Source organism: Carassius carassius, chromosome 40 (genome assembly GCF_963082965.1).
Source record: "Carassius carassius chromosome 40, fCarCar2.1, whole genome shotgun sequence".
In the NCBI taxonomy this organism is placed as follows: Eukaryota; Metazoa; Chordata; class Actinopteri; order Cypriniformes; family Cyprinidae; genus Carassius; species Carassius carassius.
The window spans coordinates 23,906,463-23,926,189 of NC_081794.1; the positions used below are offsets into that span (position 1 = coordinate 23,906,463).

At 35.9% G+C, this 19,727-nt stretch overlaps 1 protein-coding gene across 1 annotated transcript; it reads right to left on the bottom strand.

The window, feature by feature from the left end:
- Positions 1–1,727: 1,727 nt before the first annotated feature.
- On the bottom strand, positions 1,728–7,254 carry tekt3 (tektin 3). Its single transcript, XM_059531566.1, has 8 exons — positions 7,125–7,254; positions 5,852–6,450; positions 4,745–4,828; positions 4,287–4,357; positions 4,007–4,150; positions 3,191–3,413; positions 2,199–2,353; positions 1,728–2,068 (listed from the first exon to the last, which is right to left on the bottom strand). The coding sequence occupies exons 2-8, from the start codon at positions 6,422–6,424 to the stop codon at positions 1,852–1,854; spliced, it is 1,467 nt and encodes a 488-aa protein (XP_059387549.1). The 5' UTR covers positions 6,425–6,450; positions 7,125–7,254; the 3' UTR covers positions 1,728–1,851.
- Positions 7,255–19,727: the final 12,473 nt, after the last annotated feature.

Consider the following 19,727-nt stretch of genomic DNA (forward strand, 5'->3'; position numbering starts at 1 on the left):
AAACATCTGAGACTCTGAGGACCCCTGTGTACTCGAGATGATGAGAAACCTGAAAAGAACAGAGAACAGGGACTCCAGTATTTACTTGGTGCATTACTTTCCTTGACAACAGACATCCAAGCAGCCAGTCTGTCAGTCACTGGACAGGAGTACTGATGTGGTGTGGGGTTAAATGTTATTTGAAAATAGAAGACCGAAGATTCAGTTGACAGTTAGCAATCCCTGTGCTAAATCAGTGTTCCTGAGCCAGGCATCTGCACAGAGTTATTCAAAAGAAGCTGTTGGTTTATTGTTAGTTACTTAGGAGTGACTTTTACTGTTCAAAATGTGTCATATATTTAAAAGTGTAATTTATTCCTGTGATGGCAAAGCTCAATTTTCAGCAGCCGTTGATCCAGTCTTAAGTGTCACATGATCCTTCAGAAATTATTATAAAATGCTGATTTTCTGCTCAATAAACATTTTTTTTTTATCTGAAAACCATAATGCATTTTTTTGGAAACCATTATGCATTTATTAAAACAATCTATTCAAAAATTTTGAATCGTATGGTCATAAACTGTCACTTTTTTTTTTTTCACTTCCTCTTTTATGATCAGATGTATTTTAAACTGTTGACCTACTTGACAGTAGAAATAAATAAATAAATAAATACAAACATTTTGGTAGTGCAATATATATATTTGAATGACTACTACTAAGTAATTCCTATAGTGAAGAAAAACTTCAGAAGAGATCTTAAATTATGCTTCTCAAATTTACCAGATTATGGCCAAAAATCAGATACAAATAATCTGAGCTATACTATTCAATTATCAACTGTATCTACTCTTTCTCTATTACATCAATTGTCTTGTGTGCTTATTTTTGCAGTATATTTCCTACAGAATTTCAGGTGAAAAATCTGAGACGAAATAAAGCTTAATTATGTCTTCTGAGATGTGTATATATTTGCATAAACATGCTGTTAGATAGCACACAACTCATTGTTCTTACGGATGTAACTACATAATCTCAAGTGCATCTTGCACTGTTAAGCATTCAGCCTACAGAGCATACATTGATTTGTGTAAAGGGTTTGAAGTATGTGTTTGAGCAGAACACCAGAGTGTTGTTTATAGGAGCAAACACGTTCCCCCTCTGAATCAATAAACCCAGATGCTGTCTGTAGACTTTAATGTAAGTCTTGTTGCCGGTGGCATCTGTTTCTGAAGTGTGTGTTTGTACTTCAGAAGAACATGAGAACTACAGTGTCACTGTGCTTTGGTGTACTCAGGAAAGTGTGGAGTTAAGATCACTTTATCAGTGACAGCCCTCAAGTGGATCTCTGAACTAAACAAACAAAAGCAAGGGGTTCTGTCCACTGACTGCAAACTGTCAGAATCATGTCACACCTGAGTTAAAAACAAACCTGTTACGTTTAACAGATGTCTGGAGCTCTTAAAATGACTTCTAAACTGAGCTTTGTATTTTATCTCTTCAAACTCTTTAATATTTTCTTAAGAATACTAACAAGGATTACTATAAAAAATAGAGGATTTTCCCCCTTGTATATATATATATATATATATATATATAGATAGATAGATAGATAGATAGATAGATAGATAGATAGATAGATAGATAGATAGATAGATAGATAGATAGATAGATAGATAGATAGATAGATTTTTAATCAGGACAGTCTAAGAACAAGAGACAATCAATTCTAATCATCACAGTGTGATTAACTTAGTGAAACAATAAAAGTGAGATGTAAAATGTTAGTCCACTTAATAAAAAGAATTAAGACAAAAGCTGTTCTGATGCTAATCTTGTAGTTCATCTTTTGGAGAAGATTCTGGAAGGTGTCTAGGTGTATCCGACCAGACGAGGAGTGCTGGGAAAGCTCTTTCTCATACCCATGCACTTCTCCTGATCCAGGAACAGAGAGTTGGCTTTGATTGACAGGTCATGCTCTAGAGCAACTTTGGTCTTCACCAGGGTCTGGAGAGTATTCTCGGCCTCCATCAGTCTCTCTCTCAGTTTATGAATGGTGTCTTCAATCTCCCTCACCTCTGTTACCAGCCTGAGAAAGAGAAAGGGAGTATAACCAGGAAAACAGAGGTTTGGCATCTGATTTTTGCATCACGATCTAATCTTGTATCCAAAACAGTTTTTGTGTCCAAATGGTTTCTTGACAGATATAATGCTATTACCTGTGATGAGGATTGTCTCTGCAGAGTTCGACGTTTGGTCTGCGAGACCTTTCTTCCAGGCGGGTCTGGGCAACTTTAAGTGGGTTCTCTTTGTCTCGGATTGCCTTTCTTAAAGCTTCAATCAGCATCTCGGTCTGGTAGATTTCCTGAAGGGTCTGAAAGCAAGGAGCAAGAGGCAAAAAAATGAAACCGAGTTGATTGAAAAAAGGACAAAGTCAGTTATTCTTTGTGTCTGACTTCTTGACCCTTCTCAAAGTTAAAAAGGTCCAGTCAAGTACTGTATATATCATAATTGACAGTCTAAAGCACTTTAATCTGAAATTAGCTTGGTATGTTGTTGTTTTTCTGGGCAAAATTCCCATCCACACAACCATGTCAGGACAGAACTGGAAGAGAAGTAATCAAACCAGAATCTAAACAGATTTTTATTTTATTTAGTATATATATATATATTATTATTATTATATTTGTGGATTTGTGATTACTTAATGCTTTCAAAATTGCATTAAACTGACAGGTGTGTGAAGGATTTGAAAGGGCTTTATAGTTCTCATTACAGCCCACATTATATATATATACATAATAAAAATATGCATGATCAAGTGTATCGTTACAGATACATCTCTTACATAGACACACACTCCCTCACCAACACGATTTGATGTAATCTCATTTTGACCAATCAGCACCATGAATGATAATTCTTTATTGGTTACCTCATTCCTCTGATAACAGCCGTCAATAACTTAAACACTATGGACAGCTGACAGCTTCTTCATGCTCTTCATTAACCTCCTTAACAACAGACTCTAGTGTTTAGAGCTTCCTGTCTACATCTTTAGGGCAGAAACACGCATGCAATTTATTTTGGGTCTTGTCCAGTCAAAGTGAAGTGGTAAGGGGGAAGTAGGATAGATCCTATTATTACTAAACATCAAATGAAGAATGAGTGGTTAATAGTTTTGATGTGATGTTCAGCATCCTGTGGTTACCTTGGCCAGGTGGGTTTGCAGATTGTTCTTGGCATCTGCCATCTCAGAGATGCGGTTGGTAAAGGACACATTTAAACTGTTAAACTGGTTCCACATCTCGTTTGAAGTGGCATTGAGCAGGATCTCAATCTCATCACGGAGTCTGTTAGAGGCGGCACGTTCACTCTGAGAATGCAGGATGTTGTCGTCAGTAAACTTTGACCAGGAGTCTGGAAGACTGATACTGTTGAGATTATAAAGAGAATAAGCAGAGAAAATTATAACATCATTAGCCTGATAATCCTGACCCTAACATATCCTAAAAATAGTCTTATAGAATTGTCTTTTTTCTTTTTTCTTTTTTTTTGTTAAAGTTCTATCATGACAACTCTCAGAAGATTTGACATTGTAATGTAGATGACAATGTCAATGTGTTTGGTCTTGGCGGAATAAATCTGCTACAATGCTGCGGCAGAGCATGTACCGAGACTCGTTACTCCAGTAAATCCACAATATGCTTCTGTGAGCATGTAAGAAATACTGCTGCTGCAAATATAACATACAGTATATGAAATAACCCCCATATAGTATACATGAATCACTCCTAGCAGATCTATACAGGTGGAGCTGGGGAAGCTGGAGGGTTTCCGAAGCATGCTGCAACTACTACAGCAAGCACTAGCCATGTATTTGAATGTTAAGAAGTAAGCTCATTGGCCGCTGATACAAAAATAACCAATCAGCTGCACCATGTGATGACGTCATTGTCAGACTGAGTTAGACCTATCGGACTGCGCCATCTAGAGTTTCATGACAGAACTTTGCAGTAAGTCTCACGATGGGTCCATGCGATCGATCCCTCTATAGTAGCTGATTCCATCAGAGGTGTTCCTGAGATGGTGACACCTATCATCAATTCTCTGTGCTGTGACCTTGTCACTCAAATCCCTCTCCAACTCGTGCTGTGCGGCACGATTCGACCTGAGGATAATAATGAATATAATCACATGCCCTGCTTCAGAGATGCTTTGATCATTTGTCAAACCTTAAATATTTGAAGGCAAAGTTGTAGTTTTGGGTTAGAGGCTTTTTAAATAATGCTTTCTGCAAGACTCACGCCAGTTGAGCAATAGCTCTGTCTAAATGCCGCCTCATTCTCTCCTGACATGACTTAATCACTTCCACTTCCTGCAAAAAAATGCAAAATTAACTTGTATCAAATATAGAAATGATGAATGCTTAACATTTTCTTATGTGGGAAAAATTTGATAGTAGTTTAATGATTTATTTATAAGTTAGACTTAAAATTAACACAGCTTACTCAGTCAGTTGTCTTGGGCATATATAGGCTACTTTACACAGTAAATATATAAAATATTTGACCTCAGAATGCCACAACTGACCATTCAGAATCAGGTATTCCAGAAAGTCATGTATTAAATGTAATGTAATCAAAATAAAAGCACAGTGGTTCAGAAAGCTGCATTCTTGATTAATTAACCCATATTGGTAATATTTGAGGTTGTTTTTGGTTTCAGTTGTTATGTGTTTCGATGAAAGCTCACGTGACCTCACCTTAATTAAATCTTTCTCTACATCATCATGAACCAGATCAATGGACATCCGTTTCTCCCTGTGGAACAAACATTCCTGAGAAACCTGGAAAGAGAAAAAGAGTGAGAATATTTATGTAGATGATACAATATCTATTTCATTTTATTTTTATATATTTTAATTTTATTTTATTCTGTATGATTTTATTTTATTTTGATTTTTACAATGTTCAGTGCAGATAGAACTTTGACAAAGTAATTACATCACTATGGAAACGTCTTGTGATCATTCCCGTGGTCTTTCCTGTTAGGTGACAGCAGTGTCACTACACTATTTTGCAACTCATTCAGCACACTAGTAGTCAGCATGTTTTGGTGTGGTTCCTGTGGAAACAGTCTCATACTGTGACTCAGACGGGTAACTCTGTAAAGACAGCGGTGGGACACATTGAGGTCACTGTAGATCTAGTGAGCTTTGTGCTCAGTGTGATTGAGTATGTATATCTTACACCCCACTAGGTTCTGTTACCAAAGTGGTTTCTAACAATGGGTCACCTGACACTCTACTGTGGGCTTTTCTAGTTACTGGGTCTTTAGCTAGATCACTGTGACCCAAATTAGGTGTGGAGCTGATAGAAAACCACTAGAGCTCTGCCATGCTATCATTCCAAGCACGGTTGTAATATTTGTTACAACAGTAAAAGCAAGAAATGACCTTCAAATCTGTTTAGAGAGGTGAAATATAGTGTTAGTTCTTTTTGGCACCAAATGTTACATGCATAAAAATTAATGATTTTATATATATATATATATATATATATATATATATATATATATATATATATATATATATATATATATATATATATATATATATATATATATATATATATATATATATATATATATATATATAATTAAAATATTTAACTTAAATATTTAAACTATTTATATATAAATTAAATATTAAGTCAAATATATTACATATATTATATATGTATTGTGTATATTTATGTTGTAAATTTCTTCTATATAGAGACATACATTTATATTTATGTATGTGTATTATTTATATAATTATTCACATAGAATTGTTACTTTTGTAAATTATATATGTGAATTATATTACCTGCAGTGGCCCTTCAGTTTCAGCAAGTGCTCTTTCCAGTCTTCTTTTCACATCCGTCAACGCTGATATCTCTGTCACCATGTTGTCTATCTCATGATTGAGCTCTGATCTCCAGAAGCTGATGTCGTTTAGTCTTTCTCCGATGTTCTTGCTGGTGGTGTCCTGAGTTCTACGGGTCATCTGGTCCTTATCCTGGATCATTCGGATTGTGTCCCTCCGAAGCCTTTCGGCACTGTTCCGGGACGACTCTGACTCCCTGTAGTTACTGTGGTTGGACTTGAACCAGTCCTCTGGCATGTAGCGTGCACTGAGAGCTGTCCTGTTAGAGGGGTAGAACATGGTCTTGGCCCGGACCAAGTCTAGGTTTTCTCTTTGAAGGGCTGATACAGTCGGGATAGCACTGCCACTTCTGAAGTACGAATTAGTCCTCCAGGGCATGTTTGAATTCTGGTTGAGGGTCAAGGCTGGCTGGTGGCTCCTATAACTAGATGCTGTGGTAGATATGGCCGGTAGGAAATTGCTTGTTTTTGGCCGAGTGTAAGTGGCCATCTGAGTGGATGCAATTAGCTCCATGTGTCAATCAATTAGCCACCTTTTCCCTGTGAAATATAAATTTGCTTTGGAATGTGTACTGTCACTTGTGGTTAATAACTGCATGCTTAGGCTGCCTTTGTATGTGTGTGTGTGTGTGTGTTTTGTGTTTGTTAGTTTCAGACATGGAAACACTGGCATTAGGCCATAATATCAGACTATATTTTTATGGTTTATAATTTAAGGTGAAAATGTAAAAGACACCAATTTATTAATGTGTTACATTTTTTTATTGTTTATAATTAAAAATGGAAATATAAATATCAAAGCAATCTAGATTAACTATTTGAAAGTGCAATCTTCTAAGCTTTGTATGGCTAAAATGTGTTAATGTTATGAATGAAAGATATCATAACTTAAACACGCAAGGCATTGGAATAAATAACACTTGGTGACGCCTTAAAGCTCTTTCTTTTAAAATATTCTATTGATTTTCGTATCAATTTAAGTACTATACAAATATTTGCCTATTTGCAGGTCGTTTTAGATAAACTGAAAACGTATAATGCAAATTAAAGATCGGAACAGAATATTATTTGCATTGCATCGTTTTACCTTCTCCAAAATGCGCCAAATTACATAAGAGAAAAGTCAAACTTACTAAATACCTCGAGAAAGAATATTTGGAAATCTATACAATAGGTTCTTAAACAGATAAATTGAATATGTGTTGTAAACTCACCGTGTGTTTGAATCTCGTCTGCCACTCTGATGAAGCGCAAAGCTCTGTGCACCGGTGACAGGTGAAAGCGCGTACCTGTGCAGAACTGTGGACACATCTGCGCATGCGCGACTGATCGCGAACGTCACTGTGCGTTACTGATAGACAAGCCCTTCGGCGAGCATCATTCCGCGAATCATTTCCGTAAGAGCTCAGTCGAAAGCGCAGTTATCCAACACTACTGCTGGTTAAGAGGCTGATCTATATACTGTGTGTGTGTGTGTGTGTGTGACACACACACACTTATATAATACAGTATATCTCTGAACATATTCTCAGAAAAACTTCTAACTTCTTGCTTTCTGAGCAGTCGGACAGTCTGATGAGTTAATGTGCAATTCTCTAGAAACCATTGAGAAAACATGAACTAGCAGTAACAGTTCAGCGGAGACAAAGTGACCAGCCGTGATGAACTGGGACAAAGGGTCATTCTGAGAGAGACAGGATCATTTTATGCCAAGCATGCTACTGAATGTACAAACTCATATGCATCCTTTTTTTATCAATAAGATTAATATTTATTCATTAACAGTGGTTTTCATTTGCAGCTGTAAATTTTAGTGCATGTAAGAACAATCCTCCTCAACTCTGCATTCAGGGCTGGTGTCTGAGAGTGCAGATAATCTGTGTGTTTCTGGTCTAACGTTTCAGAAGTGATGACACATAAAAATTGAGACTTCTGTCTGTGTGTTTCAAGTGCAGCTTTTACTCGTGTCTCAAATGACCATGAAACAGAAAGTGGTTTGCATAATGACACCTGCATATATGTGCAGAGAAAATAGTCTTTTATTTTTGTTTGTACTAGGAAACAAGGCACAGTTAATATTTCACAGATGCAATGGGGTGGAGTTCTTGCTGCTGGGGTGTGGCACATCTGGACAAGAAACACAGCTGGAAACGTGATTGTAAATGTTAAGTGCATAGGGAGAACCACCTCTGCTGACAGCTGTACTGGATTTATTGGCTGATGTTTTGTCCTATCTCGAGGATAGAAGATATTTAGCATTACTGGTATTTCAGCGAAAGTGTCCATCTGGACTGAAGCAGGAATTTTACAATTTAAAGCATACACCCTTGAGAAACCCATTACTGCATACACATTAAAATGTGTTAATTAAAACATGCAATTTTATCATCATTAACTCTATGTACATATATGCATTTAAAAAGTCATTACATTGTAAATGTAACAGAAATACAAATGTAACTGTTTTAAGTGTCATTATATTATTTAAAACAAATAAAATGATGTTACATTTAATTCTTAAAACATTAAATGTATATCCCAACTGTAAAATAATTGCTTGTGAATTTTTAGCTTTACTTCACTCACTCAGCCACTGATGGATCCTGAATGGGTGCTGTCAGAATAAGAGCCCAGACAGCTGATAAAAACATCACAATAATCCAGAAGTAGACCACACAGCTCCAGTCCATTAATTAATGTCTTGTGAAGTGAAACAAACCCAACTTCAAACTGTTGTTTCCGACCAAAATAAAAGTCCTCTATACATAATATTGCCTTTTCCAGAGAAAAAGTAATGTCATCTGAATCAGGAGAGAAATATGCACACACCAAGTGAAAACAGTCCAAAACATTTCTACTAATATGATTTTGATGTGAGAGGACAACAGGTGATGGACTTTTACTGGAGGAAGCATAATGATGAATTATGACAAGAAGTGATGGTTTAAAGTTAATCCAGATCTGAAAAGATACTTCAGTTTCAACACAACTTTAGGACCATAGAATAATGCTAATGTTTTGTGTTTGCAACCACCAAATTGAAAGTCCGAAATTGAAATTCCATTGTTTTTCAAGAAACCTCACACTGTCAAGGCTCCCATTATTTGTGTACAAATTCTTCTTTCTAAATGGAGGGAATCTGAGCTATGAATCAGTGAGTTAGGTGAGAGGACACCTTCTAATTATTGCATGGCCCCCAATACCTTCACCATGAGGATGGGTTACCGCTGCCTTATCAATGATTCATTCAACAGGAAGAGAGAACATGGGCTATTTATCACAGTATCTGTGTGTCTTGTTACAGCCCAGGCTAAGAGATGCACATATGTGCCCAGGACTGAGGCTGGGTGTCGGGTGTTTATCCCGGCTGGGCTTGTGTCTCTCAGTTCTGAAGAGGGTGTTGACATGTATTGACTCATGCAAAAGGAAAATCGCTTTGCCGCTAAGTCTCAAAGTCATTCTTCATAGACTGGAATGCAACATGTCTTACTGTGGAAGGAGGAGAGAATAAAAAGCACAGACAATTTTTGTGGGATTATGTTTGTACTTTGCTACATTAAAAACTATACTATTATCAAAAATTTTAATTCATCTATTGGTAAATTCTTAGATTTTGCATGGACAAATTAATTTTAAAATTCCAAAAATGTATTATAAATATTATTATTATTATTATTATTATTATTATTATTATTATTATTATTATACTGGTCTAGTGGTTATTTATAATTTTAATATCAAAACATTAAATATTTTATAACAATTAAATTGCATTAGCTATTTATATGAAATATTTAAATATTAAATAATTGTTTGTGTTTCACTGATGTGTTTTCCAAAGTGCAACTGTGCTCACATTGTTGGGAAGTTGCTTTTACATTGCAAACATACAATAAAAGCTATACAATTATCATAAAATGAAATTAATGTATTTATGTATTTTTAAACCATGAATGGCAAAATTATTTTCTTAATCTGTATTTTTGTCTCTCTATATATTATGTATCATATATATTAAAAATATGTATATATAGTATTAAGAATTTGTAGTATTGCTGCTTAAATATCAGCCTCAGCTTTGTAATGCAATGTTTTGGACTTTTGTTCCCTTCCTGTTGCTCTATTTGCCAACAGACCAGAGTTTCTCAACGTGATCCTCCCCAACCAGTGCCCCTCTCTGTTATCCCACTGTGGTTTTCTCCCTGATGTCTGTGTCTTTACTAAAATAACACTACATGAACTCCCTGTTAGGCAATCCAGCCAACAGCCTACAATAGGGAAAGAATAGTCACTCTTCTATTATTATTATTTTAATGTGGACATTTGATGAGTCTAGTCTTTGTAAAAATGTTTCCATCTAGGTGTAGAAAAAAGCAAGATAATTGTGAATTTATTTCTTGTAATTGCGACTTTACATGTTGATTTTATATCTCACAATGTGACTTCTTTACTTATTTTAGTTAGGATTTACTTTAAGTTGAATACAGGCTTCTTAAATTTGCTAACCACAGCATAAAGAAAAAGTGCACTTTTAGAGTTTGCTGCTGAACCGCAGCTTCTCACCAAGTTTAATATCACAACCGTTCGTTTTCTATGTCAACAGGGTAAGCTGAGATTCAAAGGGCATTGAGCCAGTGATCTACTGTATCACTCGACACACATTCTGACATACACACACACACACACACACAAACACATCAGACCTCATGGCATTGCCTCTCCCCATGTTGAATATGCCCTGTAAAGGCATGGAGAACAAACCCATGGTTGACGTCCATTGCCATCCAAACAGCAAACACCTCCCCAGTGCCCATCGGCTTCAGTCTAGAACGTGAGTGTAACTTTAGAGTACCCTATATTTACCCTAGTACCATGCGGTTGGAGGGTCTGCGGTGTACTACTGCATGCCACGAATGCGTGAAAGGACAAACCCATTTTACAAACTCTGTGGAGTCTTGCAAAGAGTATTCCGAGTATAGGTCTTCACAGATTTAATTGCAGCCATGTTTTGTGCAAAGTTCACACTGAACACATTTTTGCATGCTTTTCCATTAGTTATTTTATGTAAACATGCACTAGATAAACGTTTTTGACCACTGTCAAGTTCACCTAAAAAAAAAAAAATGGATCTGCATCTGCACTTTGTCTTGCATTTTGCAGTCCACTGAACTGCTTTCAAGTTGTTTTTCTATGCAAACACAAGCTAGACAAACATGTTTGACTGTCTTATGTTTTTGCAGCATCTCGTGCATGGCATAGCATTGCAAAAACATGGCTCTCAAGTTAAAATCAGTTCAACATTAAAAAAAAAGCATCTGCCTTTATTTATTTTTTTTGTAGTCCACTGTCCTGTGTTTTGCTTGTTTTGCATAATTTTTTGTTTGGCTGTCATACGTCTTTTGCAGTGTCTCACTTATATTGTTTTAAAAAACATTGCATTCGAGTTAAAATAAGTTGAATTAAAAAAAATGTGCCTTGAGACCTTGCTGTTTTGTTCCCATACCACAAAAAAACAAAAAAAAAAAACAATGTTACAATGCAAAAGAATCAAAACGCTTATGTTTTATGTGGAAAAAAAAAACATTGTAAAAGCAGAGCTCCAAACTGCAAAAATTAGTTCTGTAAGAACAGCCCTTTAGAGATTAAAATGTTTTTAGGTAATTATACATTTTTAACAATGATCGGTTCAAAAGTTTGTTCAGAGAAGGTTTGAAAATGGTGTGACAACATGCCAGTGTAGTGTGGTGTTGGGAAAAAGTAGTGGAAGGGATGCTCTGGGAGGGTTGGGTGGGATGGTTTTCATGTTAACACTGTGAGACCCGGCACTGGCTGGTATTCCAGAGGATCAGATGGATTGGGAGGGAGAAAGAACCTGATGGTTGATCACTCAGATGACAGGACTGCAGGCTTCAGGTTTCCATGCTGAAGAGGGTTTGATGGCTTGTTATCTGAGGAGAGGTAAGGATGAACCATTCCATCTACATTCCTCCTCGTTACTGGGCCATAATTCCATGCACCTCCACACAGAACACACGCAACACATGAAGTCTGGAAATGCTGACAGAGAGGATACCATTGAAATTCAGGGACATTACATCAGGAAAGGGCTCGTTCAGGTCTCTAATAATTTGGGGAGGGTCTGTGTTTACCTTTCCTCTCTAACTCCATCAAGTGTCAGTCACAGAGGATTGAACATCCTGCTTTGTTAAACTAGTGGCCTCTCTTCCCTCTCTAGCTGTATATTTATTCAAACTTGCATGACATCAGTCGTGCAGTTTCTTTAATGATCAAGAGATTGAGTGAGGTAGACTGAGATGGTCCCGGACATGTGTAAATCTTTCAGAATAATATCTCTCTCTGAATTAGTGATTATGTTGGCAACATGGCAACCATAGTTTCCTCACTGTTGTCAACGGCTGCCATCACACCTGAACAGGACAGTCACTGAGCCATTAAATCTGACTGGCCAATAGCAGCCCCCTACTGAGACACAGGAATTTGGAATATAATTTGTCTTTGAGAGCTTCTAACTTAGAGATTGTGTGTGTGTGTGTGTGTGTGTGTGTGTGTGTGTGTGTGTGTGTGTGTGTGTGCCCTTGTTTTTGTGGCATATCAGGACACAACTCTGTATAATGACATGGGTATGACACAGGTATTACAAGGAGAGGGTGACTTATGAGGACATAACCCATGTCCCCATTTTTCAAAACGAGTTTAAACGAATTTAAATTAAATTAAATTAAATTAAATTAAATTAAATTAAATTAAATTAAATTAAATTAAATTAAATTAAATTAAATTAATAAACAAGCAAACAAACAAATGAATGAATGTAAAAGTGGTGTAAAAATGTAATATTGTCACTTTCATTAATAACAGTTATGTTATTCTGCTGCTGCAATAGTTTTATGTTTTCTTGTCAAGTTTATACAGTACATCAGTTTATCCACAGCAATAAATATTTTCAAAATATTTATTTTATTTTATTTTATTTTACAGTATAAATGGACAATTGATAAAATGATGGCTTGTCTACATTTGGGGGGGGGGGGGGGGGGTCAGTGTAAAGGTGAAGTTACATTGTGATGATTATATTGTACTGAAATATATATTTAGCCTGGGATAAATAGAATCAGTGTTAGGCTCTTTGATTAATAGAAAAGTTTGTTGAGCAATAAAGATGTTACAGTGCATGTCAGTAGAAGTGTGCTCAATCAACAATGTCAGTCAACACATTTGCTTTATGTTTGTGGCGTGTTTGCTTTAGTCTAGATAAGATCATGTTTGAAAATCCTTGAATGTCTTAAACGGGAAACGTGGCGCTGTGAGAAGCTTTCTAAGTAACGTTTGTAATGTTTCAGTTCAGGTGTTGGATCATGTGCTAATCAGATACTTAACTGACACATTCTAAGCCTCAGTGATTCTCCTCCTATAAATATTCCCAATGGGTGGTCTCTTTAATGGCTTATAGAAGCTATACGCTGAGGAGGGTGCATGATCCTAATTAAGGCTTGTGTATAAGAAAGCACATTTGCTATCTCTTTAGCTCAATTTTTGTCATTTCTGCTTTCAGCAGAAAGGTTATCGCCGGAGAGCAATGTGCTCATTAGCACTCCTAATTTGGCTCCTAGACTATGTCTAGACCATCATTCAGTGGTAATGTTTAGAGTAGGTTTGCATTCTTCACTGTAGGTCTTTTGGAAAATCTTTAGAGGTACCAAGAATGGTACAGTATTGGATTACATAGTAGAACAGCACAGGCGCCAAGGATCAGATTAGGCCAAACCATGGGGGAAAGGGATGACAGATAAACCTTAGCATGGTGCATTTGTGCTTCTGAAAAGTGCAGGTCTTAATAAATGGTCTAGACATGCAACTAGACCACAGAAGACATCTGGGCAAAGCGTAAATAATGCAGAACAAAACTGTTATGAGATGATATAACATTTGTCATGGCCAAGAGTAGAACATCAAAATACATCATTTCTGAAATAAGAGCTTTGCTAAGTACTTGGCACAATCCACATCTTCTTTAGTGCTTTACTTATGTTATTTTATAGGCTGTAAGATTAGTATTTTTATATGAACGTGGGCCATAACAAGATGTGACCAATTAACAAAATAGTTTTTAGCAATTATAATAAATTATGTGATTTGATTATTTTAATTCCACAAGAAATTATTTTCTTAACGCCTTTTATATAACCGTACAATCTATTATTATAAGTTGCAACATTGCTTGGAAACAGCATACATTTAGACCAATGATCTACACATATTTCTTGGCAAAAAAAAAAATTAATAATAATTTTGTGATTTTTGGAAAACCACTTCTCAATCTTTATTGCATGCAAAAGCTTTTTAAAAATAAAATAAATGTATATGCAAATAGTATATGTACTATATGTATTGTACTATACTATATGTATTTTTTTTTATGACAGACCCATTTTATTGTATGCAAAAAATGTAAAACAAATAAATGAAATATTAAATTATATTAAAAACTATATATAATAAAATTGCAATAAAATAAAATCATACATTCGGCTACGCATATATATATATATATATATATATATATATATATATATATGGTTCAGTTGCACATTTCGGATCTTTATCTCACCAATAAATAAAAATTTTAATAGAAACAGGTTGAGAGAGTTTGACAACAGACTGAGGAAGGAGCTACAGACAGACACGATTAGACAGACAGACAAAGAAATGCAATTGAGAGATTGATATCGAGCATAGACAGACAAAACGCACCACACATGTCCGACAGCTCGCTCAGGCTGCAGTCACAGAGCCAAAGTTCCTGCCTGCTGAGCATGAATGCAGGGCTCTGTTCGCCGTCCCAGTCATCACATTCCTTCAGAGCCACACGGCCCAGCGGAGGAGAGGGCAGCAGCCGTGGAGCCTGGCCAGGACCTAACTTACAATACATTCAGTCTGCACACAGGCCTGCCAACAACCCCGTCATGCTCCCAAAATGTCACAGCTCATTGTCCGGTGGTTTGTCTCTGACGTAGGTGTGAAGAGCATTGTAGTCCTGAGGGATCACTTGGTCACTAAACACTCATTTAGCATGGTAAATGCTAGTTTTACCAACCGGAATATAGACACTATGTTGAGATACTTGCATAGCTATAATCAAAACATCATGATTCACACTGCAGAAAACGTACAATAAGTGTTTTAAACAGTCAACCAGCAAATGATGTACAAATGTGTTACAGCTGGTATTTTTCCTTGTAGAACAAGATACTTTTCTGAATCTTTATTACAATTATTATTATTATTATTTTTTTTATTTTTTTTTGTGGGTTAAGACATTCTCATTCTCACCTAATTAATACAGCTTGCCATTTTCTTTTCATGCAAAACCCAAATAAGAGGCTGCAAGATATTATTAGACTAGGCAGAGGGGTAAAACAATATTAATAAATAATATATATATATATATATATATATATATATATATATATATATATATATATATATATATATATATATATATATATATATATATATATAAATTACATCTAAAAATAAAACAAAATAATTAAAATATAATTCTGAAAAAAAAATTATAATAACAATGCAAAATAAACCAATAAAAGTTATTTCTAAAACTATTAAAGTCTTAACACTTTTAAAGCATGGTTCTTTATGGAACATTTTAAAAAGGGTTCTATTAAGTGCCAAAAAGGATTCTGCAGTTCTTACAATACAAAGAACCCTAATCTAGTACCATTTAGAAAAACATTTCTTAAGAAAGCCTAAAAGGAACTTTAAGGAGTATAAACAAACTCAAATGGTTTAAAAAGCCATAATATTGATCTTATCAGGTCTTAAAGTATTTATTTGCACCATCTTGCTCTAGGTTCCTCTGTGGTTTCTTCCTGACCTTTTGACTCATACCAACAGTGATGAACATGTTTATTATCATTTGTACAGGATTTCCTGTCATGCTTCACCTTATAGCCTATGTCAGAACTTCGTGTACCCAGAAACCTACTCTTCCAGCTATGAGAAATGTCTGATGTCATATAATGTATGCCTTTAAACACCCTTTAATTGTTTGCCTAAATCCCGCCACAAAGTGTCATGCATGGGTGTTCCTCCTAACAACAGATTTAGTACACTGCTGTGGAGAAAATGATTTTGGAGTTGCATTAGGGTGGGTCCTCACTGCGGTACTGTTTCCATTAGACGCTTTAAACTGCATTAAATTGAGGAACAGTATTCTTGTTTTGTCAGCAAGTCGCATCAAAGCAATTTTTAAATGTCAGGAAATCAATTTATCTATTTATTATTTTACTTTTTGTAGAAAATCTGCCTTCTCTGGTCAGTGAGTGTTACTTCAGCGGTTTGTGCCAGACGGACAGGGCAACTCTGTGTTTTAATCTTTGGAGTTCAGCCAACTATGGAAGAAGTGAGTCATACGGTAAAACGTTATACACATACACATATAAACACACGGAGAGAAGAAGGAGCAGTTAAACTGAGATCATTTGATTCATACAGTCATATTAAACACATACAGTAAGTCCAAAAATACTAATATGAGGTGTAATAAGATGCCTCTCTCAAACCAAACTGGTACTGTTACATTATGACAACTGTTGTTGTTTTTACTTACATAATCATAATCACAAATGAATCACACTACTAGAAAAGGCTTTCCTTAGTGCAGTTTGTCAGCAAATATAGAATTAGAGCTTGCAAGTCAGCACTTAAAAATAAACACAAATGCACCATGCAACGCACCAAAACAATAAAATAAAAATAAATAAAGCACCAGCTTTCTTTACTTTCAGAAAAAATATATTCCTGAAAATTAGCATAAGGTGTGTTTCATTGTGTTTTATGTTAATCATAAAAAAGCTGTTCTTTTGAACTTTCTATTCATCAAACAATCCATCATTGTCTGCATAAAAATAGTAAGCAGTGCAATCGTCTTCAACTGATGATAAAAAAAATAAGAATAATTATTGAGCACAAAATCAGTACTAGAAAGACTTCTGAAGGATCATGTGACACTGAAGACTGGAGTAATGGCGGCATTTAAAGAATAAAATCACCCCTTTCAGGAAGGATTTATTACTTAGTTCCTGGAAATCAGCGTTAGGTGGGATCTGATTATGTAGGATGTTAGTTACTCATGGAAGTATGGAAGTGTGAGTGGGCCGTCACTGACTCAGCAGCAGAGCGTGCGGGGGCATTTCCTCTCTTTTGTTGGACTGGTGGGTTAGTGTGACCCTGGAAGGGGTGTGGACCGCTCTCCCAAATGGACATACTCTGAGTACATCAGAAAACTATTTGCTGTTTAAATGTGAGTAATTCTGGACACACATTTTGGGACTGAGCTTTGTAATGCCTTCATGGAAAGCACCAAAATGTCAGAATATGAATCATTGGAAAGTAGAATCACATCTGGGAACCATACAATCTAAACTGAGTTAAAATGCCACATAACTTACAGCACTTTTTAAGTGACCTTTAATGTCTCTGATTGGTCACTTCAATAGAGCCATCATCTCTGTTTCAATGCTGCCTGAAGACTTAATAAAGCATAGTAAACTTTTAACAACTTATACTCTTTTAGAAAGTCAGTAAAAAATGCTTTCCATATGATTTTATTCATTAAATTTGGACTAATTCATCTGCCAAAGTAATAATGAAAAGATTTAGGGAGGGGCAATGAAAGACTTTTACAATTTAACTAAATGATTTAATATAAAATTCAAATCGTTTTAAAGAAATGCTGTTATTTTCTACTTTATATTCATCAATGAATTCTTAACAAAGAAATAAATGTTTCCACAAATATTTTTAACACTGATAAGAAGAAATACTTTGCGGTTAATATTAATATTGTTTATGTTTTCATATTTTGTTATATTTGCACAGTTAAAAAAAATATTTACAAATATATAGTTGCAAATATTTACTTACTCATCCCACCTGTATTCAGATATTTTACATTTACTTTAATTTACACTGTTTAAATAGCATCCATCATTATTTTCACTCAGTGTAAACAAGACACTGCTTGTTATTTATACTTGGTTATTTATAACTGAATCTACTGCTATACTTAGCTAGATAATAGTAGTATAATAGATTCAGGTCTTGTGCAATCTGAAGCACTGGCCTAAAGTATATGAGGTCAGATTCTCAGTTCTGTGTGGAAAATATTGGCATATTGTTTCTCCAAACCCATGTGACTGATCTGAGCAAAACTACTGTAATAAAGCCAACAGTGAAACAGCAGAGGTGAGTGCTGCCAGACTGTGGTCAGTGGCTGACTTCAGCAGCAGCAGGCACAATGGTGCTACAGCTCGCCCCATCAAACCCCAACACACACACACACACACACACACAGACTGACAAATGACAAATAATTCTGAGAAGAAAACTCTTAATAGATAAATACGGACAAAAAGGTACTTCTAGAAAAGACACATACACACCCACCAGCGAGTGAACAGAAGCAGGATCAGTTAAGAATGATTTTTTCAGAAGGTCAAATATTTAACATTTCAGATGAATTTATGAGCATGGTCTCAAATCAGTCACCATAGATGTGCCCATTGCATCTGTCAGTCAAACGTGTTAATTAGGTGTGATCCAGAATTGTGGCTGTGGCTTGGAATGTGGAATCTTGCTAAGCTTTATGATTCATTTGAAATATTATACACTGCATGTAAATCAGTTTTCAAAGTAAAACGTCATTGACTGAGCATGTATAAAATATATTGATCAGTTACATTTAACATTTAATGCAGAGAAATATTCTCAATCAGATGTAAGCACATTTGTGATACTGAGGCCCCATTTACACGATGGGAAAATGCAGATATTTCCCTGCGTTTTGGCCTGTCATTTACACGAAAACGCCGTTTTTATCCCTGAAAACGATTATTTCTAAAAACTCTGGCCAAAGTGGAGATTTCTGAAAACGCCGGTTATGTGTTGCCGTGTCAACTGGGAGAAACGGGGTTTTAGGTTCTCAAACATCACATTATGCGCCAGAAAATGCTTAACGTCATGTGAGCACCCTATGTTTAGAGTTTGTTTGGGTAAAGTTACTGTTTGATCATGGATGCTGTTATGGTGGTACTTATTTTTACGTTTGTGCAAACGCTTTTGGTCTGTTTGCATTTGCAAACACACCTGCTGTATTATATCGAGGAGCAGAAGCAAAGGAGTACACGAAGGTCAGCAGGAAGTTGCTCGATTTTGAGGATTCTGATTGGCTTGCATGGCTTTATCCTTCTCCCTACACTGCCGCCCATAGGTTTCAGAGGTGGGTAGTAACGAGTTACATTTACTTCGTTACATTTACTTGAGTAATTTTTTGGGGTAACGAATACTTTTCGGAGTATATTTAAAGATGGGTACTTTATACTCTTACTTGAGTAAATTTTTGGGGGAAAATCTGTACTTTTACTTCGTTACTGTGGGCGACGCTCCTCTCGTTACTTTATCTTAATGCAATAAATGTTATAAATGCTTCAGTTTGTTCCAAACGCGCCGTCTACTTTTCTCTGGGCAATGAGCGATGCCCATTCGCGAATGATTCATTCTTTTGAGTCAATACTGTTCAAAGGCTTGATCAAACCAATTGGCAAACGAGTGAATTGGTTCATGAATCAGTTTGAATGAGTCGTTCAGTTCCCTGCCGCACGCGCTGAGCGTCTGAAGTGGTTCACTCGGAGTTGTAACGTTTAAGAACAGAAAGAGCGTTGAAAACGTGGCTGGAACTGCACTGAATTGAAATCTGCAAAGGTTATTATTTGCTAGCG

What these genes read in the sequence shown, in the direction of transcription:
- tekt3 (XM_059531566.1), bottom strand. Translation starts at nt 6,424, where the DNA reads ATGGAGCTAATTGCATCCACTCAGATGGCCACTTACACTCGGCCAAAA. An exon ending in ATCGATCGCATGGACCCATC is followed by an intron (nt 3,414 to 4,006) that starts GTGAGACTTACT and finishes TAATCTCAACAG; the next exon opens with TATCAGTCTTCCAGACTCCT. An exon ending in AGAGACAATCCTCATCACAG is followed by an intron (nt 2,069 to 2,198) that starts GTAATAGCATTA and finishes TCTCTTTCTCAG; the next exon opens with GCTGGTAACAGAGGTGAGGG.